The sequence below is a fragment of the Physcomitrium patens genome, chromosome 3, assembly GCF_059467195.1.
Source record: "Physcomitrium patens ecotype Gransden chromosome 3, ASM5946719v1, whole genome shotgun sequence".
In the NCBI taxonomy this organism is placed as follows: domain Eukaryota; kingdom Viridiplantae; phylum Streptophyta; class Bryopsida; order Funariales; family Funariaceae; genus Physcomitrium; species Physcomitrium patens.
The window spans coordinates 7,165,359-7,185,866 of NC_143412.1; the positions used below are offsets into that span (position 1 = coordinate 7,165,359).

Genomic DNA, 20,508 nt, shown 5'->3' on the forward strand with positions numbered 1-20,508 from the left:
TGTAGTGGGAATCTCTGAACAGTGTAAAGCCAATTGTGTGGTCTTAGCTCGTGCTTCCTGCGCTGACGACAAGCAAGTCTTCATGCAATAGCTGGGAAACAAAATCTCCCCATTTTTTGTTTGTATCTGCTGCCTGCTTTAGAACATTTGTCTATCGCATCTTTTTGAAAGTGTGAGGGGAAGAGTGACAGCATGTGACGCCAATTATTTCGTGACTCTCTACCCATTGCTTAAAGCTTCCCCTCTGCACTCAACGATTCATTGGTGAATCGCCACATATTGGGTTAACATCACATCATCTCACATTGAAAAAACACCGAAAAAACACTAACTATACACAGTTTAATGGGTGTAGGTCAAAGACGGAAATCAACAATTTGGCCTTTCTCTTCCCACTCAAGATTGATTTCCACTCATGCAATATTGGTAGTCGCCCAAATTGTACTCCCTCTCCCTCTCTTTTTCATTTTATTTTATTTCTATTCATTTTACTTTATTCAGTAAAAACTTCATATTCTTTTTGTACCCATTAATTATAATCCTACATTGCTGGCGCTACAATTGCTGTGTTAGTCATGTGGAAGAGCTGATACGCTTCATCAGCAGCAGTCCTGGAATCTGCCATCGTCCTATTCAGTTTCTAACTCCCTTTCGTCTGTTTTTTTGTTTTGTTTTGTTTTGTTTTTCCCCCCTCCTCCAGCATTCTAGATGTCCAGCCTGTCAGTTTCCTTTCAGTGGCTTCTCAGCATAGAGTACCTCGTTGTTAGCAGAGCTTGTCAAAGGCCAGGGGATCATAATGAGGGAAAATGCAGTCCCATCTCAGTATGCGTTTTTAATTCGAAGTTGTAGTCCTGGATTATGAGTCAGAAGCCGCGACAGCAAACAAGAACTTGTTGGCAGCAGATGCAGTGTTAGGTGATGTTGAATCAAATCAAATCAACACACACCGAATGATTTTCAACAAACCCATCCATCTCAATAGAATTGTAGGAAATCAAAGCTCATTGTCTCATAATCAAACCTTGTCCAAGGTACAATGTACAAAACTTCATGTATTCCTTCTGTCATTAGCTTTGTGTGTGTGTGCTTAATTCAATCATTTTGAACTTGGTTTTCTTTCCTTTTCTTTGTTTTGGGTGTGGTAAGCAAATGCCAACAATCAAGCCCATCATTGTTAGAGGTTGCCCTTACATGGGTACATCAATCAATGGTCCTTGTTTGGATTAATTTGACTTTGTCATTGACAATCCTTAGGGGTTCACACTGTATGCCTCATTCTATTCAATGATCTTGGATTGCAGTATTTTGGGTTTGTGCCATTCACAAAGTGACATTCTAGTCCTCAATTTTATGTGTTTCTGTGTTGAGCCCATGATGTTAATGTTTGGAAACTTACTGTAATATGAATGCCATGAGTTGTGTTTTGATTGTATTAGATTCAGGTTTATCTACAAAGAATAACTACTATTATTGAACATTTTTGGAATTGATCTGTTAAGTTCATAAGGATCATGGTTAATAGTAATTACAATTTGGAATTTTCATACAATTTTGATTTTTTTTCCCTTAAATTATGTGACTTCTGTTTTTTTTTTTAAATATAAATTTGTGTGTTGTAGTCAGTAAAAACGAGAGGAAATCAATAGCCATCATAATGCTTGTCAATCTTTCTTCTTAAGCAGTGTTCTTTAATTTTTAATTTTTAATTCTTAAGTTTTTAAAAAGTATTTTGAGATAAGAGAGTTTCAGTTTTTAAATTTTTTTATTTATCTTGTTCTCAAAAAGATAAATAAAAATTGTGTGTGATATGGTGTAATAATATGTTGATTTCTGCACACACACATACACATAGATACGTACTATTTGCATACATTATTAAAAAAGGAGAAGGAAAAGAAAAAGCAAATATCATGATTCTGTGGTGATGATACTAAACTAATGCACTGTTGAGTAAAAATCATGCTGAAAATATCATCCTTTGTGCCACTATTAACTTACATTGACATAGAAAACAAACTTTTATGTAGGCAAATTAGAGAATGGTATAAACAATGAAAAAGTTTCCAATGCACATCCCTATTGTAACTTATTCAATTATCTATCTTATTCATTCAAACATATGATTGAAACTAAAATTCCATTTTCCAAATAATCGATACTCTGATAGCTTAAAAAAGAAACATTTACATAAATACACACACACACACTTACATACACACGCACTCACTCACCATCACAACAAGTTTTGTAGAACTAAGGGTGGGTGAGCTAAAATCATGTACAGAAGACAAAATTGCAACACACATAAACGTGTTGCATCACACACTGAAGCAATGACGTTTTTCTCATTGAAACAGGAGATTAGTGTTGAGAAGCGCTTCTGTGGGTGTCACACTTTCCAGTCCCTGAAGTCGAGGTCAGCGTCATCCTGGCCTTGGCTCAAGAACATCTTCATTCTGGCAGCTTGGCAAAATTCCCCAATATAATGAACCCAACATGGCATGTCATTGCCATGGGTTTGTTTTGTAGCTTCCTGGGACATGGCGGAGCAGCTGGTGTTGTTGTATTCCATATCACCATGAAAGTACGGAAGCTTTCTGAGGGACTCGTCGTGATGGTGGAGCCTCAGGATCTTGTGTGAGGAAGTGTAAGAAACCCCACCTCCATGGGTGCAGGTTCTGTGCTGCCCTCAACTGCTTGCAGCTGGCCATGATCCAGGCGAGATCGAGATTGAGTTGCGATTAGGTGCAGCTGTCGCACATTGTGATTCGTGCTGGAAAGTGTTTTCGGGTCAGAGTGAGTTGGGCGGAAAGTTTTATTGACCTTTATTGAGTAGGGGAAAATGGTGGCGCTGGAGCAGGAGTGAACAAGGAGTCGTTGCGTAGCGATCGAGTTTGTGTTGGTTTTGTTTGTTTCGTTGGAGTTTCTGGGAGTTTTTGGTGATGGTGGAAATAGCTGCATCTGAATTTGGGTTAAATGCAGCATGAGCTGACGCTGGGAAGTTTTCAGACCAAGAACTTTTTATTTTTATTTTGATATGTTTTTGTTGAGTTTGGAAGGGGATAGCTACGTGTTTAGAAGTGAGCAATAAGAGAGACCAATGATTCATGTGCCTGGATGAAGCTTAGATGCATAGTGGAGTGGCCAAAGAAACTCTTTTTCTTTGCCTATTGAGGCTCTTAGAAAATTTGAAGGTCGGGCTCGTTAGGGAGATCTTTGCATCAGATATCTCTGGAATTACCACGGATGCAAGGATCCTAGTAATGGCAACAGGAGGAGACTTTAATAATCCTTCTGCTGTAGGTGAGTCCATGGAGTCGGGAGTTGCAGATGCAGGACATGGTCACATCGAAAAAGAGTCACCAACTGCGCGTGGAGGAAGTTGGGAAATAATGCGCTTGATGCCTTCATCGCTGTGGCAGGGGAATTCTGTATTCAATTCATGGCTTGTGGCCTCAGCTGCCCAGGTATCGAGATGTCCAGAATGTTTTTCGTGTTCATGCTCATCTTGGTCCTATATTGTCTGTCACTGCATCATCAAATGTAATTTCAATCAGGAAATTCAGAGAATCGTGACTATGATCTTTGAAAATACTTAAGCCGAGTGTTTTGCTTCAAATCCCCGACCTCAGACCCACTCTAGTTTATGGAATAAAATGACAGTAGTAACCATGCTTTGGTATCCCTCGTTCAGCCTCACTGCATTTGACGACAGTCTTAACGAAAATTTCCCCCGTCCTGACCGCCAGAAAAGTACAATACAGAAAAGAATCAAATAGGAGGACTAATATAAAAGCTGGAGCCAGCTTGTGATTTTGGAGATCTCTATATCTAATTCCTAAAATCATGCCATTCAGATTGGTCAAGTGCTGCTAACCTTGCCATATTCCATGTCGCAAATGGGTTATGCTTACGGTGCGTCCGCTTTGATTCTTTACGGAGCTTTGGGCGCTTGGTCCGTATATTTACTTGTGTGGCTTTACTTGGAGTTCAAAGCTCGAACAGAATTGCAAGGCAAAGTTCGTGCTGAAGGACATATTCTTCAGGTAAATGCAAATCCTCACATAATATAATACATAGTCGAATGCAGGGTGCATAAAGAATTTTGCTGTTTTGCATGGTGTAAATGCCTCGCCCATGTCAAGTTTATTAGTTTTTGCAACTTGATCAAGTTAAATTCCAGACAGCACTGATTATCAAAGTTACGAGGGCGTCATTTGATCAGGTTTCTGATGTGTGGCTATGCAGTATCATGAAGTGATCGGAGGTCTAATTGGGAGATGGGGTGGCAAAACCACCTATTTCTTTGTCATTTTATCATTAGCCATTGCATCTGTCATTCAACTTATTGCGTCTTCCAGGTGCCTGGTCTCTCTTCAATTCAAACACTAAATAATATTAATCAAAGGAAGAGTCTCCTTGCCGAAGTTATCGGCAAAATGGGTAGGTATAGTTTGCTCTCTTTCTCATTGTTTGCAACTTTTTCAGCATTGACTCACATGTTCACGAGTACTTTCGGGTACTAGGGTTATACTATTTCTCGTAACGTTCATATCTGTCGTATGTTACAATTGCAGCGACCTTTATTATGCAAATTCAAATCTGAACAAGCGAGAGTGGCAATATATCGTGGGAGCAGTGGCCTTTCTAGCTGTCTTTGTTCCTGACTATGCTCATTTCCGCTCAGGCGTTGCGATTGGCATCTTAACAACTACCATCACATCTCTCTACATGTTCATTGCTGCCCTCTCCGTTGGGCAGGTCTGTTCCCTCAGCTTGATCTGCAGTTGTATCTCCTTTCTCCGTGTCATATTGAGCAAAGCAAATATATGAGATACATTTCATTTATCTGAGTTAATAGCTCACTAAATTGTTGTCAAATTAATTTGGCTGGAATATATTATCAGATGACTGAGTGTGCTAGATGTTTGAAAAAGTGATTAATTGTTTGGGGGAAAAGAGCATCACCATCTCTCTCATGATGTAGGTAGCTGGGATCAGACATACAGGTGGAGTTTCAGACAAGGTGGAGTTTCTGACGGGTGCAACTAATATCCTATTTGCTTTTGGAGGGCATGGCATCACTATGTAGGCAATCCTAACCTGTAAACTATGTAGTAGCTCTGTAGGGAAGAGTTGGTCCTTTCACTCTCTCAATTTTAAACTCGATATCATACTGCTATCAAGCCATTCAATGTGAAGTATCACTAAAATTAATAAATCATTTGAAGTGGATTCTAATCGGTTTAAAATCTGCTATGATAATTTGATAGAGAGATTTTGGAGTCGATGAAGAGACCATCGAGATTCAAATTTGTGTACTTAGCAGTGTGCTTTTACACGCTGTGTATCACATTACCAAGTACTGTTGCAGTGTACTGGGCGTATGGTGATATCCTGTTGAAACGTTCCAACGCTTTTTCTGTTCTTCCTCCAAGTCGTTGGCGGACAGTTGCCATTTTATCTATGGTTGTGCACCAAGTGAGATTCTACCTGCTCTTTTGTATCCTCAGAATGTCCTCATTCACTTCAATGTATGCATCAGTCTTGGATTGTATCTGTAATGATCATCTTGTCAACATCCTAGTGTTGTGTTAACAGACCAGACATGAAGTGGTCGAAATCGCACACTATTGCTAAAGCAATGCTACTTTATGAAAGCAATAAAATGGACACATATATTGCAGTTCTTACATAGGAGTCAAACAAAGCATGCTCTGTGTTGAATATGGTCTGTAGAATTAATAGACTTACACTGGTTGTGGTACTTGTGGGGTGCTTCTATGATGTCCCGTTTTGATTGATGGTCACTTCCACAAATTATGCAGGCAATGGGATTCGTCGTCTTTACCCATCCTGTCTTCCTCGTCTGCGAGAAGGCAGTGGGAGTGCACACGAAGTCGATCTTACGAAGAGTTTTAGTTCGGCTACCTATTGTGGCTATAATGTGGTTTCTAGCCTTAGCTGTTCCCTTCTTTGGCCCGATCAATTCAGTTATGGGGGCACTCTTGGTAACATCATCAGTGTACATTATCCCGTTAGCTGCGTTTATCATCACTTACAGTACTAAATCAGCTCGCCAGGTAAGATCATCAAACTTCAGAGTTTAATTGACAGGTCTAAATCAATGGTACAAATATTAAGGTGAATGGAATCCCAGAAATGCACAAGTAAAATAGCGTAATTCATAGCAGATAACAATCGCAATTAGAACTGTATAGGTATATTACCTTTCTTACCATATCAGTGGTTAGGTGAAGATGTAGCAGTGCTTGTGTGATTGTGTTATCCTCATTTTTTCCGCTAAATTATTTTTGCGAGAATTAAAGGGGAAGTTGATCGTTTTCTGGGACAAAAATGCTTATTTTACGTCATTGGATGTGCAGAATTCAGCCGTTCAGCTGCCTCTATTCCTACCCAGCTGGTCATTTGTGTTTTTTGTGAATGCAATTATCATCTTGTGGATTGTTATTGTTGGGATTGGGTTGGGAGGTTGGGCGAGCATCACCAACTTTGTGAGACAGATTAACACCTTCGGATTTTTTGACGAGTGTTTCCAGTGTCCGTCAAAGTCTAAATAGTGTTGCAAGCAGTTAGGTTTTCTCAACACTCCAGTTCCACTTCTTTAATTGCTACTGTCAGACGTCACGTTAGGATCTGAAGATCTGTAATCATCAGTGCTTAGTGGGCAAAGAAGTTTATGGTTGCTCTCTGAACGAAGTTAACTTCAACTTTCAGGACTCACATCCCGCAACAGCTTTTCTTTGGTGTTCAGGTGCTAATTTATTATGACAAATTAGACATTAGACCTGCCCTTTTTACAGGAAGCTGGAATGAGTGTTCTATTATTGAAGTACTCATATCCTACTTGAAAGTAAACTATGTGTACTCACTTGCCTCCAGCAACACACACAAGCGAAACGACAGCCAGAATATAACAATCTATCTTAACCCTTGATAGTCACTTCACAGCACAATATTAAACCTCAGGTTCGGCAGGCTGAATTTGAGCATCCTTCGATAAGGGATTGCTCCACACGATGACAAGGACGGCAAGAGTCTGACAACGGTAGGAGTTCGTGCAGAAACCTCAGGGTCCACACTATAATGTACTCTTCATCCTACAACACCAAGTACACTCTTCTTCACATCAGATGGGTTCGGTTATTCCCAAGGTTTTTGTTGTTCTGACGATGAAAGGTGTTTTCTTGGTGTTAGATGTATTTACCTGAATGCGACAAGGATTGAAGTACTCCAGATTATTACTCTTAGTTAAAACACAGCGTACATTTCATTTTATGACACTTAGTAATCAGAATGTGAGGACAACCTACCCCAAGATTGAAGAAAATTATCCAGAACTTGACGTGCTTCACAAAGGTGCAATCTTTGCTTACATGAACAAAGTATGGCTGCTGCGCGTCTGGTTATTCGCACGCTAGTTTCGGGTCCAAGCTTGAGAGACAAATCGAAAATGCCTGTATTAAAGAGCGTCAGTCTATGTGCTAAAAGGGACTTGGAGCTTGCTGAGTAGGTTGCCGTGGTATGAGGCAAATGCAATGCTATTCTAATTTATAAATAGTGATGAGTATTCTCGGATACATACTTGTAAGGCCGACATGGGATGTTGATAGTCCATTGTGAAGAGATTTCTTCCACTCTGAACTCAAACAATTGACGACGACAGCAACAAATTAGAAAGTACCTATTTGGTGTAAGTTCATTATCGTAATCCTTTCGGTTGGTCGGTAGGAATTTATCCGGGATTTAAAACAATCTTTGTGAAAGATGTGTGCATTGACTCGATGTTGAATCTATTTAAGTAATGATGAACCCAAGGAGTAGTCGTAAGAAAGGAGCATTTCGCACCTTTCCGAATTGAAGGATTACAGTCTCTTTGTCCAAGTCTGGAACTAACTGCACGTACAAAGAATAGCAGGAAAAGTTATTAAAGGGGAAATCAGAAGAATGTTACACTTAAAAAAGAAAAATACCATAATTATACATGAAAGAGAACCCTTGATATGTTAAAAGAAGATTCATGTTGAGGAACATAACTCAACATTTCAGTTATTTTCATGCGTTGACTGAACTGGTGGTTCTTCAGGTTTAGGGTAGTTACGAATGTTCTTATCTCATATGCAACATTCGGCAAGGAATAGGTCCACTATTTGCACAGAAAAGATAGCTATAGTTGGTCCAATTGCACTGCTGACCATTATTAATGAATGGTTAAATCTGATGTGAACACACCTGAAAGTTTTTGACAGATGGTTTTGTTACTCGGCCATTGAAATTGAGGCAATATGCTGCAAGCTGTCGAAAAATGAAAAACACAAGTTATTGTACACGCAAAACAAGTGGAAAATTCACGAATCTTTACGTTCCCAGCTTTTGCACTAGTTGTCCCAGCAGAGTACTAGGGGCTGTGAGGTAGTCCGTAGAGTGCACGGAAGACTGGTATTGCAAACTTGGACTCAAACCAATTGCGTCAGCCGAATAGAGAAAAAACTGCGCATTCAAAGTAACCTGTTTATTAAAATGTGGTTGTTTGTTGTGCATAACAATCATCTTGTCTCGGTGATGACCACTTTTGTGATCGTCCATTAGAACTGGTCCACCATCAGCAGCTGCATGAAACACATAAGGTTTGCCATCCTCCTGCAGTGACGGTATGATCGCAGTCATCTTGCGCGGTCCTCCTATCCCAAGGACATTTACGTTATATTTGACGGCACCCATCTCCACTCTGTTCTTTGTGGTCGGAAGCCGCATAGTCCTGCCAATCAATTCCAGAATGTCTCTAAGTTTTTTGACGCTGTGGCAAATGAGGCCGTGAAGCTTAGGACCAAACACACTTGATGTAAAATATGATGAAGCATTTAGTTACTTATGAATTCATATCAATGTGAAGTGATATCTATATAGACTCGATGTGCAAAGGGTTGAGAATAAAGTGTGAAGGTACCCACAAACACCTGTGACTTGAACTGGAGGACTCCCTTTGTCATAAAACCAGTACTCAGAGCCAACGAAATTGGAGCGAAGCTGTAGAGGAAACATTAGAGGTAAGGTTGATGGTATTGGAGGTTCATGTGTCCTCGTTATTGTGCTATTTCTCCACACAATTATCAATGATGTAGTTGTTGATCACATCTGACCCTAACTAATAATTCTATCGGAGATAATACAAGCCGACACTCAGTATCTCTCAGGTCATGGTTAAAGTTAATCAAGATTAGCCCACCTTGCCAAAATAGTTTCCAGATTGTTTCGAAATGTCATTTTCATCCAGAGAGATAGTGTAGTTTGTCTTGGCCTTCTTTCTTTTCTTTGAAGATAGCAAAAACCGATCTCCATCAGAGAGATACAACCTGTAGCTGCTTTAAACATCCACACCAGGTGGAGTTAGTGTATCGTCCGGATGCTGTTGTCATTCATTAGAGAATTAAAAACATTCAGATCATTCACACCACCGTTTTCGACAACTCCTGCAGATCCAATGGGGCATGATAGCATTGATGTGATCACGGATATTACGAAATGATGATAAAATTACATTTCTCAACTGTTGAAAAAGAAATTACAAATCTGTGACAAAACAGAAGAACGAGGAAGGAAACCTTGGAGTCAACCATTTGGCGTGAATATGACGGCGTATGTGGCATTCAATTGGTCCATAACCTTGTGGGACAGGACGTGTCAGAAACAAGCGAAGATCCGAAATCAAACATGCCAAATTACCAAACCGCTTAACCTCAAATCTTGGCTCTGGGCAAAATACAGGAGTAATGCCCTGTTCTTCTAGTTTCTTTTCCAAGTCCTACAGGATCAGGCAATTCAGTGTTCGAAATTATTCTCAAAAGCATTCATTGAAATTATCCTTGTATTAAATAGCGCAGCAAATATAATGGAAAGAGAAGAGGATACACTTACAGAAGCAGCTCTACCATTTGCGGTATTTGGAGCATTTTGATGATAAGCCAGCGGCCTCTGCAACCGATTGCCGGTATATCTTTCCTTCACTCTGATAGCTCTCTCCAAAAATCCACCCGCCCAAGTTCCCTACATTCCAGTGCACAGATAAACCTTCCACAACTGGCACCAGGATATTATAGTTTTTAATAAATCATCAAGGTTCATATCGCCTGCAATAAATGATAAATTTACCACTTCTACATTGATATTCTTGCTAAGCTCCAGTAATAGACACATGCTCAGTTTATAGTACAAGCGCAAATAGACAAATTCGCTAACAGCAGAGTTGCTACACGTCTCTCGGTAAAGACAACGTTGCAACTTTCCATTCACACTCAGTTGATTGTAATGATGAATTTATCGTGCAAATATCAACCTCATTTCCTTACATCGTCTACATATATTAGCAGCATAGTTTATGGATACAAACCCTAGCAGTGCGAGGTGTGAATTGTCCTCGTAAGCTGTCGGCTAGTACTTCCTTCCTGGGAGTCCTAGGAGTTCCCGCAGTCTGATACATGTTCCTAGGAGTTTGTGACATCCTAGGAGTCTGGTGCTTAGTCGTTTCTCTATCCACCACCAATACCCAAATTACTCAACATAAAATTAAACTCTCGCTCTACAAGAGACATTCCCATCACCATACTGACTTCTCAAACGCTACTTAACTTCCCATTTTTCTTATGATTTAGGGCTGATGTATCTGATTAAGGCTTTGACAAAGGGAGGAGAAACTGATGACATTTTGGTCAGAGCTTCACCTTCCTGGACATGATTGCTGCAGGTAGACGCTTGAGGGAGTGAGGGGGAAGGGAATGAAGAAGTCATTGCTTGCTACCAATCCTGCACATTAATTGATTGTCATCAACTGATTTTTAGGGACAGTATCAAAGAGCCCAGAGAGAAAAGAAAAGGTTGATGGTACTCATTTAACATATCTAGACATGCAGCAATACCAGTATCTGTCTCGGAAATTGAAGAATATACATAAAATCCATGCTTTTTGCAAGAAATTGTGGAGATTTCAGAATAAGACCCACGATGATACTCGAGGCATTTCCAGGCCGAGGATAACATCTAGTGAAATAATACCTGTTAGAGAGCGAGACCTCTTCTTCTGTGGTATAGTTTGTGAAATGGTTAGTGGGGTGTTTTCTGGACTTTTTTGTGGTAGGGCTAGCCTTGGCACACGTTGAATACGCGCGCATCCTTCTACCACCTGTTTGGATCCACCTTGGTGAGATGGGACAAGTGTCATATGACCAGCTAAATTGTTCTGTTTCATTTTTGTTACTTTCTTGTCACACTTTGTCTTGGGTATCCTCAAGATCCGCAACTAATCACACGGTTGAATAATCAAAGAGGTCTAGGGATCATTGTAAGGCTTCCACCAAGCGAGTGGAAATTTATTACCAATTAACATTCACATTGCATCATCTCTGTACCTGCTGATATATCAGCAAGTATTGTAATTTTTGGCTGGATTTTAACATCTATTACTGTGATGCGGACCTTGGGGTTTTGTATGGCACTCGCTTTCGATTGCCTCAACCGGAGGAGGGGCTGCTCCTCGTCGTCCACAGCTTTGAGTTGGCATTCCTCCATTCTCACTGATTCTGCAGTCAGAAACCTCATGAACACAGGAATTCGGGAATGGTGCCTCGGGTGGTCGTGATCAAGATGTGAAAGAAACACTGGGTAAGTTAGCATCGTGAGCAAGTCTTAGACATTGAAACACACCAGGGCTGCTTAGAGGATCTAAATGTTGGATGTGGCGCACAGGAATATCGAAATTCATCCTCTGCAGTTGCTTTTCAACCTTGGGAACCTCCAGTCCGACTGAACTCCAGTTTAAACTTTGATTCTCCATGGCCTTCCCACAGTCTACAAACTCTGGAGTGCTCAGATAACAGCGACAAAATCATGGCAGAGGTACTCATTATAGTACATATTCAAATCGACATTTAAAAGTCTGATTGGACGCAAAAACCTATTTTGGTTTTAGTAAGCTATAATTGATAAATTGAACAGGCAATGAGAATTTCAGATAAGTCTCCCTCCCACCCTGATCAGATCCTAAGAGTGAAAGGACGTTAAAGCAAATGAATGATTGAACTAGGCATCCCGAGACAGTTTGAACTGCAAAAGAAGTTCGTTTACTGTAATAACCTAAATCAAGAAGACTAACAAAGAATAATAAGATCGATCCAAAGTAGTTGATGAACACCACAGCTCAAACCATTTGAGTTATTGGATTTCAATACCACCAAAACATTAACCGAAACCGAAACCAATTCACTACGCATTTGGAATATCGTACTGAAAGGCCTACTATGATGGTGTCAGCCACGACCACGTTAAACGCAGAACTCCAACAGTTGAGCACCATTCATGGACACGATCAGCTAATCCCACAATTACACAGAAGTCATGAAGCTTATCACGTAGCATGTAGAGGTCAGTGTATTTATGGCAAAAGAGCACCTGAAAAATGCTTGATTACGCTTATTTATGTCCAGCACTGGACGACCTCACACATAAAGTATATAACTGCAGGCAATCCATCAATCTCTTGTATAGCCATAGTCCTCGGTGACCTAAACTGGGTGTCACTCAGAGATCAATGTTTCCCACAATCGACCATACTATTTCTCCTCTGAAGTTTGAATCGTGCCTGCCTAGTGATGATGCTCTGCAAATCAGGCAGAAGACCTCGTCAGCAAAGAAGTAGATATCACCTGGGTTCAAAACAGCAGCGTTCCTAAGCTTCCGGCGAGCCACACAAAACCACGTGAGCTGAGGGGTTGTAAGTCTGGAGAGAGGGAAGGTTAGCTATGTCTGATAGAGAGTCCCAATTCAACAGACTCGTCTATAACCAACCCTCCTCGAGTTAGTCAGATAACTACCCGGCAGCTCTGCCATGCGGCAAAAAGGTAATACGAACCTCTTTCGGTTTTATAGGCATCCAAGTTTCAGGCACATCTTTGACAGGGTTCTGCGAAGTTATCGCTCAGATGTAGGGTGAGATTGAATCACAAATTGCCATTTCCTGTCTTGGAAACAACCACTTGGCAAAAACTTGAACAGTACACAAACAAGCTAATGAATTCTGTTTTTTCTTTCCTGAATTCACGCGATTACACAACAAGACTCAAAAAAGCATATGTGTGTGAATTCATCACATGACATTGATGCATTATTTAGTATGCTACTGACATAGCAAACTTCCATTGGCGTTGAACGCAGAAATATGCATTATTCATAGTCCGCAGAAAGTAAAACAAGGTTTCAAAATGCGAAGTAATCAACGGTGGCCACATTTCACTGTCAATTCGTCCTTAACACTTCTGTAGAATTTGAAGATACTTATCACATAGCTTGAGCACGCCAACTTATCACACATTAAAATCCAGTTCCAGAAGAAACAAAATTCTTGTAATTTGTAAAGCAAAACGCATCATCTCTGAATCTAGGGAGTATTTGAACCAGAACTTCACGATTTGAACAACAGAACTAAGTGAGCGTACCAATTTTAAGGACGACAAACCATAAAACATAACATGAGTTTCAAAATATTTCTGTCTGTCAGGAAGTTTCAACATGCTGGGAATCGAACTTCATATCAAAAGTGGGTACACTAGTATTTGTAAGCCCTGTAAATTCAGCTACCTAAATACGCGTTTGAAACATTGAACAAGAATTCAACACTAAGAAAGAGCTACTGCTGAATTATGTCTGAAAGAAAGGTCGTTGCAGCAACAGCCAACGTAGGTGGAATTCAGTAGAAACCGGCACATCAAAGACCTCAAAATTGGCCACTCTGAAAAATATCGAACAGAAATTGCATCATAATGTTTTAGTGTCTATCCCAATAGTTGTCAGAGAAGAATCTTCGAAGACAGTCCTTCTCCTCGATGAGTTCAATGGGGAAAAGTGTTAGAAGGATCATGTATCTTTGTATCAATGCAGGGCAATCCATCTCTCCACATATCCATTGCAGATGAAGCATTGGACGTTGTCCTGGTTACCGTGACGCATGCTGCTTTTGCAGACGGAGCACATATTTTGGTGGCCGCATGGTACTGCAACCCACAATGCTTGCCTCTCAAAGCACATTTCACACATTCCACCTATCTTCGAAAAGTCTTGTCCTGGGCTGGATGAAGCTGAGATGTATCCAGTAGGCGTACCGTAAGTTGATTCGTTGCTGTGAGGAGAGTCCTGACAGAGTGCCGAATACGGATTACAGAGTGTTGAAGTAGAGTTAGCAACGACAGAAATTTGAAATTAAACACACGAAATGCCTACCTGCACTAACAGGCTATGAAACGCAGCAATAATGTACATACTTACTGTGATTTCAGGACCTCGTGATTGTCAAAATAATATAACAGTAATAAATACTAAAGAACGAATCTCTAAATTTTTCAATATGAGATAAATGGGGCAGGCACATCTGAGGATCTTGAACTGAAATTCGCAAAATATAGCTCTAAAGAGAATGACTAGAGAGTGTGGGGAAAATAATACATTTTTCGATAGCAGGATTCGGACGATTATCTTCATATTTCCACGGACTTCGAGACAGTTAACATCCACTATCTATCAACTGTAAAACTGAATATATAAGCTAGTACATACCAATTCAAAGTATTAGGTGCTTAGATACTACCTCGTAAAACTGACTTGCGGGGACGTTGATGGTCTCAGCTGGGCGGCCCTGAAAGACATAACCTCCATCCTTAATTCTATTGCTGGTTACATCTTGTCCCCACATGCTTGAAGAGGGAAAACGTTCATGAAGAAACCCGCCGAAAGGATGATTAAGAGCAGCAGCAGGAGGATAGTTTCCGTGCTTTGGTGTCTTTGGTTCATGATCAAAAAATGTGAAGCATGTGGAACTTTGACTCTCAGTTTCAACATTGCTCATTGGCTCCTGAGACACTTGCCTTGGAGCAGCTTTGCTTTTGGACGGTGAAAGAGTAATATCGCGCATTGTCACAGGAGAAAATACTGGTGCTGCATGATTACGAGCTTGAAACTTTTCTATTCCAGTTCTTTTCAACCGCGATATCAGTTCTTGTAAGAGGACCAAATCCTCTTTTGAGAGTCCAGAGTTCACTTCAGAAGTATTCATGTCACCAGCAGTCGAAGTTCCAACATCACTTGAAGGGAGCGATGGAACATGACTGGCTCGACAGCTATCCGTGGAACTAGAATTTAAGATTTTAGTGGCATCGTTGGTTGAATCACTCTGGCCATATCCTTCAGCAGGGACTCCTGAAATTCTTGGTGACCTGTTAGAAGCTGAGATTAATCCTGCGCTACTGTCACCTGCTACAGCCGTGTAAGAGCAGCATCCACTTTCCTGTGAAGTCGTTCCCCGACGAAGACCGTCTGTGTAAGCTAGCTGATGATCAGCCGAACAAGTCACTTCTCTTGAAGGTGGAGGAGGTGCTAATTGCGTTCCCTGATGGCCAAGACTAGCACCACTTGGGCGAAAGGCAGGATTGGAAGATGGACCAGCTGCCCTACCAAGTCTAGCAACTGTCCCATGACAAGCAACATCAGCATAAGATCGTGATCCGTCCACGAAAGAACGAGTTGCAATGTTTGAAACAACCCGCCTGTTGGCTGTTGATGCAGCTGTTCGTGTAAGAGGTGGAAGGAGAACCATATGAGTGGCAGGTCCCCTGCCTACAGGAACGATCTTCATCCTGCAAAGGTCAGAGAAGGATCGAACAAAGTCGCTGAGCTTTTCGAAACCAAGGGAAACATGATCGAGCTCCATACCACATATTGCTCTGAAATCCCCTTTCAAAGAAGAGAGTGGATACCACTCCCCTTCCTTCAAGCGCATAGAGACTCTGCCTAGAAATCCCGGGAGCCACTCCTTGAAAGTGTTCAACCAGATGCATTTCCTTCCTTGCAAATTGTTGGGTGACGCCCCTCGAATGACTGGTTGAGAATATGAGTCTCGGAAGGCATTGGATACTTTTGCTGACGGAAGTTCATATGAAGAAGCACTTTCCGGTGATATCCCTCGAACACCAGATTGGGAATACGAATCACTAGAGACTTGGGACGTCCTTGCTGAAGAAAGCCCATTCGAACTAGACATAGCAATGCTTTCGGGGGGAGAGGATTGCTTAGCTTCAGACGTCGAACTCATCCCACTGCCTTGGGGGAGTTCATTCTTTGGTTGACAAAGCGTCGATCCAGGAGTCGCTACTTCGAGCACCTCTGCTTCATCTAAGTCCAACATTCTGTTCGCAGACATTGTCGTATGCGAATCCTCGGGATTGTCAGAGTCTGAAGCTCTTGGCCCTTCAAGTGCTGGTAGTTCTGAACGAGGAACTGCGCCCTTGATTTCCACCTGCAAGCCATGACAATAACACCAAAAAGAAAAAGAAAAGGAAATTGAGAATATAAGTAATTTGAGAATTAGTCTAAGCAGAAATACGGTGCATTGTTTGTAACATTTTGCAAAGCAACCTCTACCTCTCATCCGGACTCCATATTCGAAATTTCTTCAAAAGAATACCGCCCCAATTTCTCACCTTCTTTCCATAGATGTTAATGTAGTGAGCCTCCACAGCAGCTGAGACGGACGCTGCGTGCTTGAAAGTGACAAATCCAAATCCACGAGACTGCATGTGATCACCTGCCTGACTCCCAATGACGACTGCGTCCAAGACAGGACCGTAGTTTACTTCAAAAAACTCCCGCAAGTCATCTGCACAGTTAGCTTGAAATGCACATTGAGATAGCTCGAAGAGTCCGTCGCAGACTCTAATTCTGCACTAATAAGCCCTTTCGGCAACACTAAGGCCTCGCTATATATTTCTTCTGCACAGTATTGGTCTTCAATCAGCGAAGCCAAAAGACTATCTCCTTGGTTAGATATAACTGGAGCAGAAGAAATATTGCAGAAATTGTGCACGACACTAGTCCAGTTGGTCTAAAAGGACAACGTGTGTGTATGGATGATCAATTGAAGACCTGTACCTGACTATAAGGTGCCTCAAGATTAAGAAGCAGACATTGGTAACGTCACTATTCATATCGATCATACGAGCAGACCCTAAAACGCAGAGTGAGGTAATTACCTACAAACATAATTATCTGAATTGGCTAATTGTGAAAGACAAGAAAAAATAAATCAAATAATGTTGCATTAACGTCAATGGATTCAGGTTTCGGACACTAAGCGCAATTTTAAATTGCTCTAGCTTGGAATTGTGTCAGTTGATTAAGTCTTACCAGATTCTACTGAGGGCGACAGTCCTCCTACAAATATTTTCTTGCGCAAATCCTCCGCGCCGACCCGCTGCGTTTAACAATGTCAACGATAATTGTGTCACATAGTTCCATTGGTAGTAAGCTTAAAGGAATGCTGTCAGGTTCAGAGAGACTGCAGACAAATTCAGCCAGCAGGACAAATTCCCTTATTACGGCGTTGATTGTCAATTATTGTCCTCACTTTCAGCTTGTTGATTCTTTGCATGATCAGAAACTGTACGGGGGACGAAGTTTCTCTGTGGTGAAATCGAATAGGTGCAAACCTTGGAGCCTCCAACCTGCTTGGGGGCAAAAGATTGCCCCATTCCAGCAAGTGACATGAACTCCGCGTGTGACAATGTCTCCTCAGAGTGCGTAAAAAGACATTTCTCTCCACGAACACAGCCTCCAGGCATTGTGAAGTACCGGCACGTCGCTTGATCTGCTTTCGAAAGTATCAGTGAATTTGTTCTGTGCACAACAGAAAATGTACTTTACAATGTTGAAATATGAGTACAATTGATGTGCATGATTATAATACATTGGAGTTATTCCACATAATGGCTTCCACAAATCTTGAGGGTCGAAGTGACGTAAATATTTGTGAGATCTAAACAACAGGAAAGTTTATTATAATGTTTAGAGAGTGACCAAGAGGCATACGGTCCGCACGTGACCTCAAGACTGAAAATGCTGTAGCGGTTACAACCGTATACAAATATAATGGCTGTCCCAGCTCAGTGCCCTTGTTATTGTATACCCCAAGCTGAACGTGCTGAACAAGGATGTACGCATATAGGATTGAGAATGAAACCTCAGATTGCTGACTTGTCCGTCGGCTTCGTAATGGAAAAGTAATTGCATGCAGTCTATCAAAGGGTCTTTTGGATCTGCAGAGAAATCTCTATCATTAAGAATATCGACGTAGACAGCACTGTGCTTTTGCGCAGATAGTTCACGGGGACCCGGCTAACCGATTAAACGGCTTGAACGTCTGTAAGCCTCTTGTTGTTTTGAATTACTTTCATAATTTGACCAAACCAAAGATAGTTCTGACCTCTGCTGTGAACGTTAAAATTCACAGCGCTGCTTGACCAACCGTAAGTGAATAACATCAAGTTTCGTAAGCTAGCAAACCTCCAATGCGATGCTCAATGCCGTGACTGAGAAGGGAACGAATCTCCAAGGCCTACAGTAACATCCAAAGTCTTTTAACACATTGTAGAATGCCAACTTCGCACCAGAGCGCATCAACCTTCCAATACCTCTCAGCAGCATCTGAACGTCACCAAGGGGTGGCAACTTGTGCATGTGACTAACCTACTGCTTCTGAGTCATCAATTGCAGTTAAAGCAGAATGCCGCAAACTTGATCATGACACACACCAAACGCTTCAGGAATGTATTCTGTGAATTCAACACAACTTGGAAGAAATGGAACGAGCGGATTACGCCATTCAAAAATATGTCATCATTGCGCAAGGATAGCTAAGAACCTCTACAAATTTCTGTGTACGGTACACTTCCATCTACATAATCTCCAGGAGAGTATATTTTTAGGCTCTTGATTGACTATATTCTGCTAATGGAAAAGACGTCACGAACTCGAGGTTCAGCTTTCCCAGTGTGTCGGCACTGGCATCGCTATCTCATCTCAGCCTCATTGACGTCCACAAAATCTCCATGATATTTCACGGCATATTACGGCATATTTCACGGCATATTTCATGTTAACTTCCCCTATAAACTGTAAACTTCATAAAAAAGCACAGCATCCAAATTGCTCGAGTGAGCTAAGCCGTTAATTCCATCATCTTCCGCGAAACAGAATTCAAAAAATTCAATCGACAGGAAATATTTGCAGTCTCAGATTGACACACCAAGCAATGCGGAATCACGGACAAATCAATTTTGCTTATGGACACGGTGACTCGTGTTACGACCTTCTCTACATCCACGGCCAATTCCTGCTGCGTTTGCGCAGACATCGAAGGTCTTCTGCACCGAAATTTACGAAGCACAGAAAGGTTCCACAAAAATTTATTGAATCCAACTGACGTTGGGGAAGCAGAACCAGCTCGTCCGTCAGGCTGCTGCAAAGCCAAGAGAAGCGGAGAAGGTGACCAATCGCCTTCCATCTCTTATAGAGAAATGCGGGTGCCAATCGACATTCCAAGGTGGTCGACGTCCTAATTTGAGATCCCCAAATTTAAGAAAATAAAAAGCCAATCATTCTACAAGTTCATTATATTGGCAACCGGGTCCATGGTCGAGGATGGCATGTCACATCGACCCGGCCTGCTGGGGACCGACCCGTGCTTACCCAGTTTTTTTTATTTGAAAGCACTCAACTGCCTGTGATTGCAAGGATAGTGGCAGCAGCACGAGTACGAATTGTTAGGTCTGCAGATCTAATCAATTCTCATATATTCTTCCGTAACATTCTTCCCAGTTCTTGTTGAGGACATCCAGGATCATTGGCAGGCACTGTGCTCAAATTGCGATCTTACAATTCGCTGCATTCTGTACACGTTGTGCAATCGTTTGGAAATTCTGCTCCTGACATTTATGAAACCTCACTTGCAGAGGTATTAGTCCGATCGGCTTCAGACTTGCCTGCGGCTTACACATTCTCTACTGTTGGAACTTTTTCGCCTCGGAATAGGATAGGGCACTACTTCGGTGAATGTTGTGATTTAGGATTTTGTGCACATGTTATGCTAGATTGTAATATATTGCTGGTAGTGTCTTGTCCTGAATTGCTCGCGGTGCTCACGTAAGTGTCTTTCTTTTCAACTCATGTAGTGTTGAAGTGCGCATTCCTAGTAAGTGGCAAAAAAATGGACTTACGATAGCCACTTGTAAGAATGGAGATCTTTTCTCGAGCTGTTTTTGGTATGGTGTGAATCTAGAAAAAGCTGTGTTTGCCGAGCAAGGGTTGAGGGCCACCCTGCGGACATGGGCTGCGGGTCTGCATGTGTTGATATTTACATTGTGGAGGCGATTGTTCGAAAGGTTGCATTAAATCGCGATATGCTACATTTTCCAAGCGATTATACGGCTGCTCGACCTTTCGTTCCCAACATCTGACTCTCCAAACTCACAGCGAAATTGTTCTTTTTCACCAGTTCGAGATGCAGGCCAAGGAGATTAGTATTGTTCCGCAGACAACCTTTGATTTCCGCTCACATTATGTTGTTTTCTTGTTTAGTGTGAAGTTTGCTCAGGGCCATACAGAGAAGATGTATTT

The 20,508-nt window shown here is 41.5% G+C and overlaps 3 protein-coding genes and 1 long non-coding RNA gene across 17 annotated transcripts; 2 read left to right on the top strand and 2 right to left on the bottom strand.

The window, feature by feature from the left end:
* The first annotated feature begins 2,310 nt into the window (after positions 1-2,310).
* Positions 2,311-6,879, top strand: LOC112279293 (auxin transporter-like protein 2). 2 transcript variants are annotated; one of them, XM_090248634.1, is made up of 9 exons: positions 2,311-2,647; positions 2,861-3,467; positions 3,858-4,046; positions 4,249-4,361; positions 4,578-4,761; positions 4,988-5,088; positions 5,274-5,481; positions 5,829-6,083; positions 6,387-6,879. In XM_090248634.1, the coding sequence occupies exons 2-9, from the start codon at positions 3,129-3,131 to the stop codon at positions 6,579-6,581; spliced, it is 1,584 nt and encodes a 527-aa protein (XP_090104760.1). In that variant the 5' UTR covers positions 2,311-2,647; positions 2,861-3,128; the 3' UTR covers positions 6,582-6,879. The 2 variants fall into 2 exon arrangements, with proteins under 2 accessions (XP_090104760.1, XP_024369348.1); XM_024513580.3 differs by having other exon boundaries at positions 2,311-3,467.
* On the bottom strand, positions 6,759-12,934 carry LOC112279292 (uncharacterized). 6 transcript variants are annotated; one of them, XM_073532637.2, is made up of 16 exons: positions 12,717-12,933; positions 11,719-11,862; positions 11,491-11,594; positions 11,071-11,197; positions 10,740-10,821; positions 10,409-10,547; positions 9,937-10,065; positions 9,624-9,823; positions 9,248-9,380; positions 8,969-9,048; positions 8,530-8,779; positions 8,254-8,316; positions 7,870-7,917; positions 7,607-7,660; positions 7,398-7,478; positions 6,759-7,228 (listed from the first exon to the last, which is right to left on the bottom strand). In XM_073532637.2, the coding sequence occupies exons 2-15, from the start codon at positions 11,846-11,848 to the stop codon at positions 7,428-7,430; spliced, it is 1,590 nt and encodes a 529-aa protein (XP_073388738.1). In that variant the 5' UTR covers positions 11,849-11,862; positions 12,717-12,933; the 3' UTR covers positions 6,759-7,228; positions 7,398-7,427. The 6 variants fall into 6 exon arrangements, with proteins under 6 accessions (XP_073388738.1, XP_090104759.1, XP_090104758.1 ...); XM_090248633.1 differs by having other exon boundaries at positions 6,759-7,478; positions 12,717-12,934; XM_090248632.1 differs by having other exon boundaries at positions 6,759-7,478; positions 11,719-11,871; positions 12,463-12,934.
* A 595-nt stretch (positions 12,935-13,529) lies between these two features.
* LOC112279585 (uncharacterized) lies at positions 13,530-19,358 on the bottom strand. 6 transcript variants are annotated; one of them, XM_073532479.1, is made up of 8 exons: positions 19,202-19,358; positions 18,397-18,448; positions 18,074-18,149; positions 17,544-17,730; positions 17,242-17,308; positions 16,539-16,663; positions 14,651-16,354; positions 13,530-14,199 (listed from the first exon to the last, which is right to left on the bottom strand). In XM_073532479.1, exons 1-8 carry the CDS (start codon positions 19,244-19,246, stop codon positions 13,939-13,941), a joined length of 2,517 nt encoding a protein of 838 aa, XP_073388580.1. In that variant the 5' UTR covers positions 19,247-19,358; the 3' UTR covers positions 13,530-13,938. The 6 variants fall into 6 exon arrangements, with proteins under 6 accessions (XP_073388580.1, XP_024369950.2, XP_024369952.1 ...); XM_024514182.2 differs by having other exon boundaries at positions 16,539-16,714; XM_024514184.3 differs by lacking the exon at positions 19,202-19,358 and having other exon boundaries at positions 16,539-16,714; positions 17,544-17,701; positions 18,397-18,443.
* Positions 18,630-20,137, top strand: LOC141045137 (uncharacterized). Of its 3 annotated transcripts, none has more exons than XR_016502045.1 (2): positions 18,630-18,770; positions 19,123-20,137. It is a non-coding gene; the product is annotated as an uncharacterized LOC141045137 (long non-coding RNA). The 3 variants fall into 3 exon arrangements; XR_012217076.1 differs by having other exon boundaries at positions 18,632-18,770; positions 19,087-20,137; XR_012217077.1 differs by having other exon boundaries at positions 18,633-18,770; positions 19,110-20,137.
* The last annotated feature ends 371 nt before the right edge of the window (positions 20,138-20,508 follow it).